General features: G+C 36.4%; 1 protein-coding gene across 10 annotated transcripts in view; it reads left to right on the forward strand.

The window, feature by feature from the left end:
• DMD (dystrophin) overlaps nucleotides 1-15,941 on the forward strand; it is a 2,228,404-nt gene that overhangs the window by 1,529,574 nt on the left and 682,889 nt on the right. For all 10 annotated transcript variants that reach the window (XM_061410475.1, XM_061410469.1, XM_061410467.1 and 7 more), the window contains one exon: nucleotides 7,026-7,258. In XM_061410475.1, the coding sequence (XP_061266459.1) occupies nucleotides 7,026-7,258 (233 nt within the window). The remainder of the gene's footprint in view (nucleotides 1-7,025; nucleotides 7,259-15,941) is intronic.

Here is a 15,941-nt window from a genome sequence, read left to right on the forward strand (position 1 = left end):
ACACACACACACACACACACACAGGAGAAGGAGGGAGATTGAGGAAGAGAAATTTAAAACCCTTTGAATTAGTGATTTTGAACCAGAAGCAATCCGCCTCCCCACCCCCCACTCCCCCTGCCCCCTGCCCCGGCCGCTTTCAGAGACATTTGATAATGTCTGAAAACATTTCTGGTTGTCAAAACTGGGAAGGTACTCTGGCCAAGGATACTGATAAACATCCCACAAAGCACAGGTGAGCTCCTCACACCAAAGACTTATCCATGCCAGAATATTAACAGTGATACGGTTGAGAAACACTGCTTTTTATTGACTGCATGTGTGAAGAATTCATGAGTTATGAATCCATATATGAATAATAATTCATATATACAAGTTAAAAGATTCAAGCGAAAAAGAGGGAATGGCAAGGTTATTTCTGTCTTCAAATTAGTGTAGAAAGGATCCTTGTTTGGGTGAAGTCAGGTTGGAGATAGTCCTCAAGAATAATATTCAACTTGTGGGAGGAAACCAGATTTACTTGATTTTTTTTTTGGCCATCACTCTGTGCAGCTTGTGGGATCTTAGTCCCCCAATCAGGTATATGACCTGGGCCCTCATTAGTGAGAGTGCAGAGTTCTAAGCACTGGACCACCAGGGAATTCCCTCACTTGATTTTTATAATCCATATTTTTGTGAGTAGTTCAAGGTGATCTTCTCTCCCTAATTAGAATGAACATTAGATGATTTTGTGGATACCATAGGCTATAAACTATAGCTCTTGGAGTCAAAAGTATTTGAGTAATTAATAATATTATATTTTGAGTGGGACATGCATGAAAAATATCTGATGATTATATCAGCCTTAGAAATAGGTATAGTGGTTAAGCACACTGTCTTAGCATTGTCATTTGTTAATGTGAAGCCCTCAGCAAGGTATTTTACCTTTTAGTTAAATGGAAATAATGCCAACCTGAAAATCATTTGGTAAACATTAAACAGGGCTTATCAGTAACCTTGCCTGGCATGTAGAAAACCCTGAGTAAATGATTGTGGTGAGAGTGTAGGTGGTGATCTCTTTTCCAAGTGGCAGAAGATATTTCTTACTTGGATTACATACTTGGTAGAAGAAAAGAATCAATTAAAAAGTGATAAAGTAGCATTGCTAAGCTTTAAAAGTCTATGGGTCTTACTGTCAAATAATTTGTTTCTCAAGTCCAGAAATATAATTGGTTATCATGAATCCTTAAGTTCCTTTTCTCCAGGACTTCCCATGTATAATACAAGCTCCTACTGTGCTAAAATGTAAATAATTGATGATAGTTGAATCATATATATTATTTCATCTTTAGAATGATGAGAAAGAATATAGACAAAAATACATGTTTATGGATTCACAGTGTTTGTTTCTAATTTTTCACGTGTACCTGTAGACTACAAATATTTAGAGAGAAGTGAGGTCCTTTTAGAGTCTATGCATGATTTCTAATTTTGGTACCATGCAACTTTCTCATATGGGTTTTATTAAACTACATGCCATCCTTCTAAATACTCAAAAAGAAAACTTTCCCTGTGTTGCTTGCATGGAGAACAGTTGTTTTATCCATTGGTGATATGGATAATAGCTAAAACAGTCTTTCCTATAGCTAGTGTTAGACAGTAATTCAATTTAACCACATATACCAAATGGTACTTTTTAGATATCTGTATTAGTGTGAGTCCAATAATTTATCATTTAGTCAGTGACTGATTTTTCAAATATCAAAGGAAAGAAAACCAAAAATTACCCACATTCATTCAACAAAGCTAGAAATAGAATATGTGTTCCTTGTTGTCTTATCAATCAAAGGAGACCTGTGAATTACAGAAAAACCATGTGTGAATACTTCAAAGAAAGTATTCCAAACACATTGTGTATGTGTTTTTTAAAAGATTTAGTAGTTCCTCTAAAGCTCTAAGTAAAGCTGTTAGTCTGACTAATCATGTACCCTCAAAAGCAATTTAAATTTTAGACTACAGAAATGTTCTTCAAACACTTTTGAAAAAATGAGAGTTCCCTCCTAAAGCTAACACCTTTTAATTAACAAAATACTCAGAGCAAAGCTGTGGTTTGCAATAGTATATTACACCTACTGTTACTCATGCTACTATTCCAGTATGCCAAACTTGATACCTTTCAGCAATTTTGAGCTTGACTTTTTGTATGCTAACTATGGAAAGGAAATAGTTTTTAGTAGAGTTTTTTTAATTTTCTAATGAATGCATATGAAACACCTTATGCTACAATTAGTAGTCAAACTACACAGGGTCTGTGTGTGTGTGCATGCACTTATCTGTTGATATATCTATTTATCTTTTTACCTATCTACTTGGCTTAGTTATACACATTGTAATGCATGCTGTTCTGACATGAACTGATTAACCAAGGACACTAGCGCCTGTTGCTGGAGGGACGGTTAATAGTGTGACACCGTAAAGACTCTTCCCCATGCTGGAAGAGATACTTTCTCCTTCAGACTTGAGAAGGATGACCTTGGTTTTAAAGAAGCAGAGATTTGAAGCAACCATTACTAGGGCCAACTTCTTGTGACCCTGGGCAGTGGCCTGAGGCAAGGGGCAGATATCTCGACAAGCATATCAAACTGTGGGGGCATTAAACAGGAAGAAAAGGATCCCCACTGGCCGGAGGGGAAGCCATTTTTGGTGCTCCTTAAGGAGGAGAACCTGGAAACCCATCCTAGAACTTTGTGCTTAAGATTCTGTGTATTCATTTACATATCCTAACTGCTTCCCTGATTAGCTTTATGGGTTGAGAAAACTCTCAAGAAATCCTCTTTGCATCTTTTAAATTATACAGTTAAAAGAAGACTCCCCCGTAATGAGTAAATACCCTTCCCTGACCCTTGGCATCAAGATTCTGTTGCTCAGTCTGGGAAAAACCACTTAAACTACCTCTTGACCACCTAATAAGGTGATTTGCTTATGTTTTTAGTAAAATGACATAGAAAAGAAACAACCTCATTTTTTTTTTCTCTTTAGATAAAAATAAAGGCATCTGAAAATGCAGTGTGAGTTGGTATGTGATATACATAATAAAATAAGATCTCAAAATTTTTCCTTTGACACATCTTGCTTAATAAAAAAATAAATAAAGTATATGCACATACATGAATCTAGAGGCAAGTCTTTTTGTGTTTAGTTGCTCAGTCATGTCTGATTCTTTGCAACCCCATGGACTGTAGCATGGCAGCCTACTCTATCTGTGGGATTCTCCAGACAAGAATACTGGAGTGGGTAGCCATTCCCTTCTCCAAGGATCTTGCCAACCCAGGGATTTAACCCAGGTCTCCTGCACTGCAAGCAGACTCTTTACTGTCTGAGTCACCAGGGAAGCCCCTAAGTCTTTTTAGGAAGAATGAAATATTTTCCAAGTAGTGTTATAGATAGAATTGGCCCATAAAATGTATGTGATAGATGAAAATTTGCCTCTTTCTAGTTTTTTATAGCACTTTTTTTGTCTATTCTTGGAGACCCAAAGTTTCTGGAGTTTAGACTCCAGCTCTGAAGTACTATCAGCTACGCTGTAGCCATCTTAAAATCCCCAACCCTAATAATGGTGCAAGATTTTGTTCTTCCTAGTGATTATTATATTTTAGTAATAAAATGTTAAAGATTCAATGTGTTTAAGACCCCAAAGACTAGTATAACTCTATGCCTCTGAGAGATTTTTAGTTATTTATTTATTTATTTATTTTAGATTTTTAGTTATACACTTACCCTGGTACCCCAAAAAAAGACAGAAATCTAGAGTTGGGATTTGAAAAGGAATTGAGGCTTTTGTCTGGGGAAGGGAGAGGAGTTTTTAAAAAGTATATAGAGCATATGGAAGGGCAAAAAAGTGTGAGATGGTCTGTTCTAATTGGAGAATGCCACATAGAGACCGAGAGCATGGGAAGAATGGAGGGAGATGAGGCTGGAGTTGGAAGTCTGGTTCAGAGAGCACAGGACCTAAAAAGTCATGCTAATTTAGAAGGTGAGCAGCCAATAAACATTGGTTGAACAGCAGAAGGGAAAAACACACACAGTGTATCTACTGTCAGAGCAGTGCTAGGAGGATCAGTCTCATTCATGTATTCAGAGGTCATAGTTGAACACCTGCTCGATTCTATGACGCCCTTCTCCTGCCCTCAATCTTTCCCAGCACCAAGGGACTCTCAAGAGTCTTCTCTAGCACCACAGTTCCAAAGCATAAATTCCTTGGCACTCAGCCTTCTTTATGGTCCAACTCTCACACCCATACATGACTACTGGAAAAACCACAGCTTTGACTATGGCCTGCCCGATGAGTCCATAAATCATATCCTTTGCCCATAGTGGCAGCATAGATGGCTGCATTGCTCTGCCTCTCAACTCTCCTCTGAATCTTTTTTAGCTGTCTTTGTACTTGGTGATACTTTTTTCCCCATTGGAGAATTTTGTGATATTACCCTCTCAATGTTAATTGTACTTTTTAGTCATCTTAAAACATTATTTTTCAATCTCTGGTCCTAGCCTTTCTTTCCAGTAGACTTACCCACTCCAAAAAATGTGTGTTCCAGAAAACAGTTGAAGTCTGATGATTCTCTGCCTTTTTATTCTTGGCTATATAGAAATTTAAGATGACGTGATCATTTCCACTTCATTAAGCTACTTCTTTGTTGGTCAGAAACAAGTCTAGAGAAAAAAAAATCTCATTCCTATTCTCTTTTGACAGTGAATTTTTCATCAAGTCAGTTAAAAAAAAAAGCATCTGACATCTCCCAGAACCTTGAAATCCTCCCCAAAATACTGTGTGTTGCCAGAATATCTATTGTTTTGTATTTTAAGAACAATCTGTCCATATTTCCTAGTCAGCTAGGCATTCCACAGTTAGCTCCTACGGTGATATTTTATTTTAGCTCTCTTTTCATCCTCACCCATGTGTTCTCTCCAGGAATTCAGCTCTTCTCTTGGAATCCCTTTTAAGATTTTTAGAACCTATTGGCTCCCATGCTTTCTCCTACTAGGCTGTGGAGTCACAGGATGCTATTTCTGCTTCAGATTATGTTTCATTCTTTCTAGAAAAAAACCTTAGAGTAGTGAGATAGCTTTGGGAAACTATTTCTTCTCCATCTCCTCAGGATCATTGTCTTTTTAGTCATTACTTCTTGGCATTAGTTTTTTGTGTTTTTTTTTTTTTTTTAAGTCTTTATTGAATTTTCTACAATATCGCCTCTGGTTCTGTGCCCTGGCATTATGGCCCTGAGACATTTTGGATCCTAGATCCCCAGCCAGGGATCAAACCCACACCCCCTGTACTAGAAGGCAAAATCTTAACTACCAAACCTCCAGGGAAGTCCCAATCTTGGCATTAGTTTTCATTCTATCTGTCACCTCACTTTTTTTTAAATTTCTGCCTTGTTCAAGATTTCTTCTTCCACTTGTAGGAACCTCTTGTTCTCCCCAAGAATCTTGAGAGATAGGAGACATGCCTCCATTCCTTTCATCATCTTCTGTAACAAAAAGACAACCTTAAAAAAGCTGAAAGTGATATAACCATGAAAAGTCATTTATGGTCACGTCAGAATGGAATGCCATATGGCACATTTTCTTCATGCTTCTAGAACAATTGCCTTATTGTCCATACCTCCTGGATTTCCCATTGAGATGCTGTGTTTGCAGCTTTACTTCAAAACTTTCCTTCTGAACTACACAGGCCACTTTTTCTTCACTACCAGTCTCCTGGGTGTATCAGGCTCCAGAAGCCATTGCCTATGAACTCAATGTGACACTCCTTATCCTTCATCACTCACCTGAGATAACCCAGCTGTTTGTTGATATTTATTTGTTGATATTCACACCAGCAAATTCAGCCCTTCAGTACATATAGGGCTATACTAGGCCTTTGGCTGAGTTTTCCCCCAAATATTTTATATATTTCAATCCCTTATCTCTAACTTCTCACCATATTTGTTTATCATTCTGCTTATTTATCATATATATATATATATATATATATATATATATAGTAATACCTAACGCGATTACCTACTAGTATCAGGAACTATGCTAATATTTTTCCTTTTATTTTCCTGGTACTGTGCTATGTGCATTTCTTGTATTAGTCATTGAATCTACACAGTTGCCCCTATGACATTAACCCCATCATTATCCTTACTTGCTGAAGAGAAAACCTGAAATTTAGAGAAGTTTGGTAACTTAACCAAGGTCACAGAGTTCCTAAGACAGAGAGAGGTATTCTCTCCCAGGGGGGTTTTAGTCTGAAACTTCAGATCTTAACTATTACCATATGCTACCTTACACCACAGTGTTCACCACTATTCATATTAATTTAATATTTCTTAGTAACTTTGAAACCATGTTTCATTATCCAAATGTAAAAACGTTACTAGTCCTGATTTTTCAAAAATAACTAGCTTAGATTTTCTTCACTGCTAGCCTCTTTATTACCAGTCTGAAAGCAAAGGAAAAAAATATATATATAAGCTACTCCCAATATAACAGAGCAAAGACAAGAACATTTCATTGGCTTTGATTTCTCTAGAGTCCACCACCAAAGTAATTTACTTCCTATTCAGGGAAATCATAAGTTTGAAATAAGATCTTATCCAATCTTTACTTTTTTTCCCCTCTTGATTAAAAAAAATAGGTAAAACTTATTTACCTGGCACAGTCTGAATACTTTCTATTTTTCTTTACCAGTTCCACAACCTGTATAATTGTCATTGAGAAGGACTTTCTAAATTAAATTAATTGCTCAGCCATGAGGATAATCAAAACCATTTGAAAGACTGTTAAATGTTTATTAATGAAAAGTTGGGATCTTTGAATTTTTCTATAATGCAGTACTGTCTAAAGTGTCCATATGGTTAGGGGAAAAACACATGATGCCATAAATAATACTTCGGTTGAAACTGTTGCCTTTACATCAGTTTTATTTTTATTGAAATTGTCTTCTTATCTTCTGTTTCTAATATTTTATTTTTCTTTTTTTAAAAAAAATTTAGCTCCTAGTCAGACTGTTGCTCTGGTGACACAACCTGTGGTTGCCAAGGAAACCGCTGTCTCCAAACTAGAAATGCCATCTTCCTTGCTGTTGGAGGTCCCTGCACTGGCAGATTTCAACCGGGCTTGGACAGAACTTACCGACTGGCTGTCTCTGCTTGATCGAGTTCTGAAAGCACAGAGGGTGATGGTGGGTGATCTTGAAGACATCAACGAGATGATCATCAAGCAGAAGGTATGGGGAAAACAGATCACAGTTGGCAGAGGTTTGTCTTGAAAGTGAAGACTTTCCATAGTCACTTAATTCTCTAAGACCATTTCCCACCAGTTTTTATGCAGTATTTTTCCATCAGCCAACACACTCCTCTGTTTACTCTGTTCAGTCCAAATATGATCAAGGAAACAAATTAATGCAGTTGTCTAAAACAGCCATAAACTGCACAGGAATACTGGGAGTAAAAAAGCATAACCCTTAAAGTATAATTGGCTTAATGAAATTCACTAAACAACTAGTATTTTAAAAATCTATTTTACATCAAATAAATACCTCATTTGAGCTATTTACATTTAAACTGTTTGTTTTGGTACTCTGCAGCCAAAATATATTCCAGAATCAAATATAATAATCTGGGAATTGGTTATTCAGTCTTCTGAGTTGTCCATGCCAATTTTCCTCCTCCAGTGATAAGGATAATTGAAAATAAGCTACAAACAAGAAAAGTAACAAAACATAATGCATTTTTAAATAACATAGATCTTAATATTCATATTTACTTTTAATGCTATGCTCAAACATGTTTTTAATGCAAAGATTGCATTTCTCAGCCTCATTGCAATCCACTCTGCAAAATTATGACATCAATGAGAGACACAAGAATACACTGAAATAAATATGATTTACCTAGCTAGAAAAAATATACTGTATGTCTTTTATATTTCTGAATGAATAAGAATAGTAGTTTTGAAAGGTTTATATGCTATAGGTTTTCACTTGTAAATGATTTTTCAAGTCTTTATTCTGAAGAAGTAATAAATTGTACTGAAGTTGTTTAGCTGTTACAGAGCTACTTTTTGAAAAAACAGGGAGTAGGGGCAGACAGATTTCTTTTTAAAATGAACTTCAGCAATTCAGTAAGAATGCAAATTATTTAATAGTAAGCAACCTGCAGTTAAAGTATCTTAATCTTAGACTCAGAAGACCTGAATTTAGTGGTCTTTTGTCATTTGCAAGTGGCATGATTGTGGTCAAACCATTCTCTGGATTTTGGTTTCCTCTTCTGAGAGCAAGGCTCAAAGAATTCACATTCACATACATCATATAGTGTTGGTTATGTGTGAATATAAAGATATGTAAATATATATATATATATATATATATATATATATATATGCTGTTGCTGCTGCTGCTGCTGCTAAGTCACTTCAGTCGTGTCTGACTCTGCGCGACCCCATAGACGGCAGCCCACCAGACTCCCCCGTCCCTGGGATTCTCCAGGCAAGAACACTGGAGTGGGTTGCCATTTCCTTCTCCAATGCATGAAAGTGAAAAGTGAAAGTGAAGTCGCTCAGTCATGTCTGACTCTTAGCGACCCCATGGACTGCAGCCTACCAGGCTCCTCCATCCATGGGATTTTCCAAGCAAGAGTACTGGAGTGGGGTGCCATTGCCTTCTCTGAAGTATATATATAGTTATCTATATATTTATATAAATGTATAGTTGGTTTTGGAAAGCCAGTACAGTTGTCAGTCCAATGAGAGATTGCTTCTGAAATCCACCATGGATAACAAAATCTGCAGATGCTCAAGTCCTATAGTTGGCAGATAGGGAGGGTCAACTCTGCTAATTAAAAAAAAAAAACAAAACATGTAATTGGACCTGCACACTTCAAACCTGTGTTGTTCAAGGGTCAATTGTATTTAAATTTGTTCACATACACACACGCACACACACACACCTGTAATCTCTCTTCTCTTGCTAAATAGTAGGGATGCTTTTCCTGCTTCTTCCCCTTATATTGTGAGGGGGATTAAAAAAAAAAGATGAGTTTGGGGAAGTATTTATTATGATATCAGAAAATAAGTATCTCCTCTATATGGAGTTTTAAATAAATTCTGACTTTACTGTTTGAGGTATAAGACATGAGGCAGTATCCCACAAGTGCTTTATAAACTGTAAAATGCTATCTGCCTATTTATTCATATATTCTTACAGTAAGTTTATATTGAGCTACTACTTAGTGCCTGGAAAATACAGATTTGGATAAGATAGGGGCAAAAAAGCATTGACAGCACTCTAATAGAAATAAATTTTAGCCCATATTTAGCATTAATGATGTCCCAGCCACTTTTCTAAGTACTTTGTGTATCTGTGTGTAGACTTAGTCACTCTGTCGTGTCTGGCTCTTTGCAACCTCATGGACTGTAGCCTGCCAGGCTCCTCTGTCCATGGGGACTCTCCAGGCAAGAATACTGGAGTGGGTGGCCATGCCCTCCTCCAGGGGATCTTCCCAACCCAGGGATCAAACCCAGGTCTCCCGCATTGCAGGCAGATTCTTTACCATCTGAGCCACCAGGGAAGCCCTTGTGTATACTACTTAATGTTTACAACAGTACTGTGAGACTTACACTAAAGCACAGTGAGGTTAAGTAACTTACCCAAGGGACTTCCCTAGTGGTCCAGTGGTTAAGAATCTGCCTAGCAGCACAGGGGACGCAGTTTCAATTCCTGGTTGGGGAACTAAGGTCCTGCATGCTGTGGAGCAACTGAACCTGTGCTGCAACTAGACAATCCATGTGCAACAACCAAAGATCCCTGAATGACAGACCTAACACCTGATGCAGTCAAATAAATAAATACATATTTTAAGAGGTAACTTGCCCATGGACACATAGTAAAAAGACAACAGTGAGATTTGAACTCAAGCAGTCTGGTCCAGAATCCCCACCCTTAATCACCACAGTTTTCTGCTTCCCTTGGATATCCTTGGGTGATGCTCCAGGGACTAACTTCATGGCAGGGACATCTAACTAAGCCAGGGAGGAGGATGGATGTCAGGAAAAGCTTCTTGAAGAAGATAAAACCCAAGCCAAGCATTCAGGAACAAGTTGGAATTAACCAGGTAGATTAAATGACAGAGGCCAAGTGCTTTTCACTGAGGTTAGCAGTACAGTATGTTATAGAAAGTGTGATTCCATCTGGCTGGAACTAAGGGGATGAGGAGGCAATTGATGTTGCATAGAGAAGGGTAGAGCTAAAATATGGGGATTTTCCCTTATCAGACTACAGAGGGTTGTGTTTTTTTTAATTGACATGTAGTATTACAGTAGTTTCAGGTGTACAATGTAGTGATTGGATATTTTTATCCATTACAAATTTATACAGTTTAATTCATTAGTCTACTATAAAATAGGCTATCCTACACAACTATTACACTATTGACTAAGGAGTTGATTATGGCCCACAGGTGGTGGCAACCCTTAAGGAATTTTAAACAAAGAAGTATTGGTAAAAGCATCAAATGTAGTTTAGTTGCATATTATTGATAGGTTTCTCTCCATGCAAGCAACCAATCAAGCAGAAAGTAAACTTGCTCTAATTAGCATGAGGGCAGTGGGAAAAGATGGGGCTTCCCTGGTGGCTCAGTGGTAAAGAACCCACCTGCCAATGTAGGAGACGTGGGTTCAGTCTCTGGGTCAGGAAGATCCCCTGGAGAGGGAAATGGCAACCCACTCCAATATTCTTGCCTGGGAAATCCCATGTACAGGAGCCTGGCAGGTTACAGTCCATGGGGTTGCAAAAGAGTTGGACATGACTTAGCAACTGAACAAAAACAATGGAAGAAGACCCAGAAAAAGAAAAGTGATCTAAGTGTGCCTGGGCATTTAGTTATCAGGCTCTACTTGAGTCTCCTTGTGACACTATTTTTCTCTTTATTCTGTGTAGCTGTTCAAAATTTAAAGTTTTAGGAGTCCAGCTGACCTTGCTTAGGTCAGACCCCCACCTCTTAGCTAAAAGAAAGCAGAGAACATTGATTTAAACCCCTCTCCTTCCAAAGCTCCTTACACTGGAGGAGAGATCATTTACCCGCCCCCAACCCTAGTCTAAGCAATATGTTTATTTCAGCTTTGCAGTATAGAGACCTGAAATAAAACTATTTATGCCCCGGTACTATAAATATAATTTTGACACCTTCACATTCAGTAATTGGTTCTCCAAAAAACATAGATTGCTTTCTGGATAATGTGAATGAAATGTGATAAATAAGTTTCATTTTTTACAGAGATTAGAGTTGGGGGATTGTAATTGTAGCTGCAGAGCATCAGAAATTAGAAAAGATGATGTAACAAAACATCTTATGACTCTGAGAGAACTTAATTTTGGTTTTATTAACTTCAGACCAAACTTTAGAGATGCAGTGATTAAAATACGGTCCCCAGAAAGGGAATAACAAGATGGCATTTGAATAAGTTAGCTTTTCATAGTTCTAGACCTGAAATTGAAAAATCACACATTTGCTATTAAGCTTCTGTTCTTTAGCGTAAATTGTTTAATTAAATTCTTATCTTAGAAAATTGGGAGCTGCTACCATTTAGAAATGAAGATAATATTTACTAAGTGAATTATATTAAGCAAAACTGAAAGTTAACATTACAACTATAATTTTGTAAAAGATTGTTATATGTAGCCATTTAAAATATTAAGCAACTCGACTGCTTAATTTTAGAGTAAAAAATATGCTATTGTAGAGGAATAGAGATGTGTGTGGAATATGGAAATTAAGCCTTTAAAAGTAAAACACCCATGAAGCTCTAAGTTTATTTTCTAAAATTGGGAATTTATAGCAAAGGATGATTTGTAATAGATAGTTTAGTGTCGGATAAATCTGATAAAAAATGTTTTTCCTATTTCATCACATGTTTAAGTAAAATTGCTCTGAAGTAAAATTGTTTTGACAATTATTCACAGTTTTCTTTTACTGACATAATATATCCAGTGAAGGAGAAAATATGTCTAGAGTTTTTCTCTGAAAGTGATGATTAAGTATGACCCTTAAGGAAGGGAAGTTGGGGTAGAGACAGAGGAAGGGGAGGAGAGAAGGAAAGAAAGAGAGGAGGGAAAGAAAGAAGGGGAGAAGGGAAGAGAAGCGGGAAGGAAGGAAAAAAGATAAGAAAGGAGAAATAGAAGGAGGGATGGAAGATACGGAGGAGAGAGAGGGTGGGGAGCTAGAGTTGTGAATGGAAAATCTGGGCAGAGGTCCAGGCAGTGGATAGATAATTGGATTGTTATCAACAGATAGGATTTACATGGCCATGAGATATCATTATTTTTTCTACTAGTGTCTGATTACCTGTGCTAAATAAATTATAGTCTTTTTTCAAGTCATTTTGGCCAGGTGTTCAGGGTAATTCACCACTAAATCTGAACCACAGGCACTTGTATTGAATAAAGAATTGAATAGGCAAAAGAGTTTTGTCCTCTAATAAGACCTCTCCAGGTTGGGGTTGAGACAAATTGACCAATCTGGACAAGATGATAATAGCATTGTTCAAGATTCATTTTTAACTGCACATTATACTGCTACCTGGGAGATTTCATTATCCAAAGATTGAATAAGCAGTTTTTGTGGGTACAGTGTATATTTAAATGGGAAATAATTACTTGGATGTGCTTAATTTTTTTTTATTGTTAAGGTCAGAGTCTTTAATAAAAATTCTGTGATTATTTTTTTTTTCAACTCTGGCCGTATCTACACAAAGAGCAATTGAATGGCTCCAGAAGCATCCTGATTATAATTTTTGTCAAATACATCCAACCATAATCTGATGACAAAAGAACATGTCTAGCATCAATTTAGAAGGATTAAGTGGAACATTGTGGGAGTTGAGGGACAATGGCATCAATTGTTTAAAAACAGAATAGTTCTTGGTATTATTCTATTGCCATGAGCATAGAAGAAAAGAGGGTATTACAAATAGTTTCCCTTATTCCACAAATGAGAAAGGTTACAGATAATATAGTAGCTTGGTATATAGTCACTTTGTGAATGTAGATGCCCTAATGGAAGTACAGACCTCTTGGGAATAGATGTTTCTTCTTTTTCCGTGGGCCTACCCCTTCTTAAACATCTCCTCATTTCTCCACTACAGTAAAAGAACAGTTTATTTCCATGGGTATCCAATAGATTTCAAAAGTTAGATGTCAGTCATCTTAGTGTGAGGAGATTAATTATTCTGTTTTTATCTTTTCTCAAACAACCATCCAGTGGTTGTTTTATCTTTTCTCAAACAACCGTCCAGTGCTCATCTCATCTGTTCTTTTCTGCACAACCTTGTTTAAGAAACACCACACCAGAGTTTACTGCCTTTCCATATGTAGAAGATGTGTTGCATTCTACAGAGAGTAATATGGCACTGACTATGTTTGGCTGAAGATATTTGCAAATTTGTACTACAGTTATCTTCTGAAAAATGTACATGTCTCCTGTAGAAAGCTGTGGATCATTATTCTGCATGCAGTTTTCTTTCCTTACCTCATGAGAACCAAATTCACTGTTATCTTCACTGAAGATCATTAAGACATGTCATCAGTAATATGACTTATACTCTCAGATCATGACAAAATTAACTCCTATAAAATACAAAAGTCATTGAGTTGCAAACACAAAAAAATCCATTTTTTGAAATACTATAATAACCGTTTTTATGGAAAATGATATATACTTGTTTTTGATTAAAGATAAACATAAGCTTTACCAAACCACATATTTCAGTGTATGTGAATGGAAATGCAAATCTTACTACATTTCAATTCAGTTCACTGTAAAATTTTCTGTCAAAACCTTGGCAAGTAGAACTGAACCATGATATTTACATAAATTCTGTTAAAAGCCAGTATATTGTGTTTTCAATGAAATACCATTGGGATTCTGATAAGGAAGTTTATGTTTGTCATTGTTTTTAAATAGTGAATTGTATTTACAAATAGTTTCCCTTATTCAACAAATGAAATTTTCTTGCTTGGGTTTAGATAGGGATTCCTTTATATGAAATGGCTTTTTTTTTTTTCCCCACAAAAATACCTAAAATCTGGGATCTTCTCTCTTCTCTAAGAAAGCAATATAAGTAATTCAGTGTCTCTGAATCTTTTTTGAAAGCTGCATAATGTTATTATACACTATTATTACATGCTTTGGGGGCTTTTATAATTTGGGGTCCTTGAGTCTATTATTGAAGTTACACTGTGGTATAGAAGTTACAGTGTGTTATAAAGTAGATTCTTATTACTCACTGTTAAGGTAATGCTGGGTAATGTTAGTGTCAGGTACATGCTACTCTGTTCATTAATTCAACAAATTGTCTTTGAAAACCCATGTTACAAAGTATATTATAAAATGATGTTGGAAAGTGATAGTGGAATAAGTTTGAATTTAAATTTGATTTCCTGTGTATGTTAGCAAATAATTGAAGAAGAGATAAAGCATGGATCACACATCACTATGTTTTTGTTCATTTAGCCACAGTTTTCTATAAATGATTACTTAGGTTACAGTATATATATATATATATATATATATATATATGTGTGTGTGTGTGTGTGTGTGTGTGTGTGTGTGTGTATACACACACACATATTGCTAAATACCTATAAAGTGGTAGATACTTTTAATAGTCTGCAATGAAAACAAATACTACTACTATTTTCTTTCCTCTCTCAGTTCCTACTTTGTAGACCTCTGACTTGCAATGTCACAAGGATTATATTTACATTAGAAATATAATGACTACCTTTTAATGGCTTTCAGTATAAGACTGGTTTTGTTTATCTGTTGTTTATTGAACACATGCTGGTGAAAGATGTCAGTGTTATCTACTCTTGGGGATTAAAAATAAGAATAATTTAGGCTCCAATTTTAGAGTGTATCTTCTGTGAGGGAAGAATAAAAAACAGAGAGTGATAATTGCCACAAAAGAAAAAAATGATATGGTGTTTTCAGTTTTATATATATTTGAATGAATGAATCATTTATTTTCTCCCTCTTAATATGTGCCTCCCTCTCTCATATAGAAGACAATTAAACTAGACTTCTCTTTCCAGATGTCTTATTAATCTTTAATAATCTAGGGGTGAACATTTATTTTTGTATGATATGTTCCAGTGTTTTAAAATTGCATAAACTAAGGTTCAGTTCAGTCCAGTTGCTCAGTCATTTCTGACTCTTTGCGATCCCACAGACTGCAGCATGCCAGGCCTCCCTGTCCATCACCAACTCCCAGAGCTTATTCAAACTCATGTCCATCGAGTCGGTGATGCCATCCAACCATCTCATCCTCTGTCGTCCCCTTCTCCTCCTGCCTTCAATCTTTCCCAGCACCAGGGTCTTTTCAAATGAGTCAGTTCTTGGCATCAGGTGGCCAAAGTATTGCAGTTTCAGCTTCAGCATTGGTCCTTCCAATGAATATTCAGGACTGATTTCCTTTAGGATGGACTGGTTGGATCTCCTTGCAGTCCAAGGGACTCTCAAGAGTCTTCTCCAGCACCACAATTCAAAAGCATAAATTCGTCAAGGCTCAACTTTCTTTATAGTCCAACTCTCACATCCATACATGACTACTGGAAAAACCATAAACTAAGGTAAATTTCCAAGGTCATCATAGCTTCACTTTTTTGAGAGAGAGGCAGTAACATGTGGTCATGTTCTGTTATCTTTTATCCATTTACTAAAAATGACACTTGAATTTCTAGAGTGATTGGAGTTAATTCTTTACTAGATTTATAATAATGACTTTGAATATAATTTTAATAATTCATAAAACCTTCCAGATTTCCTTATCTTTATATTTTAGATTCTGTATAAACAAGTAGCATCATACTCAAGAACTACTTATTTCTTGTGATTTATTCAAGGAAAAAATGGCTT

Source organism: Bos javanicus, chromosome X (assembly GCF_032452875.1).
Source record: "Bos javanicus breed banteng chromosome X, ARS-OSU_banteng_1.0, whole genome shotgun sequence".
Classification (NCBI taxonomy): Eukaryota; Metazoa; Chordata; class Mammalia; order Artiodactyla; family Bovidae; genus Bos; species Bos javanicus.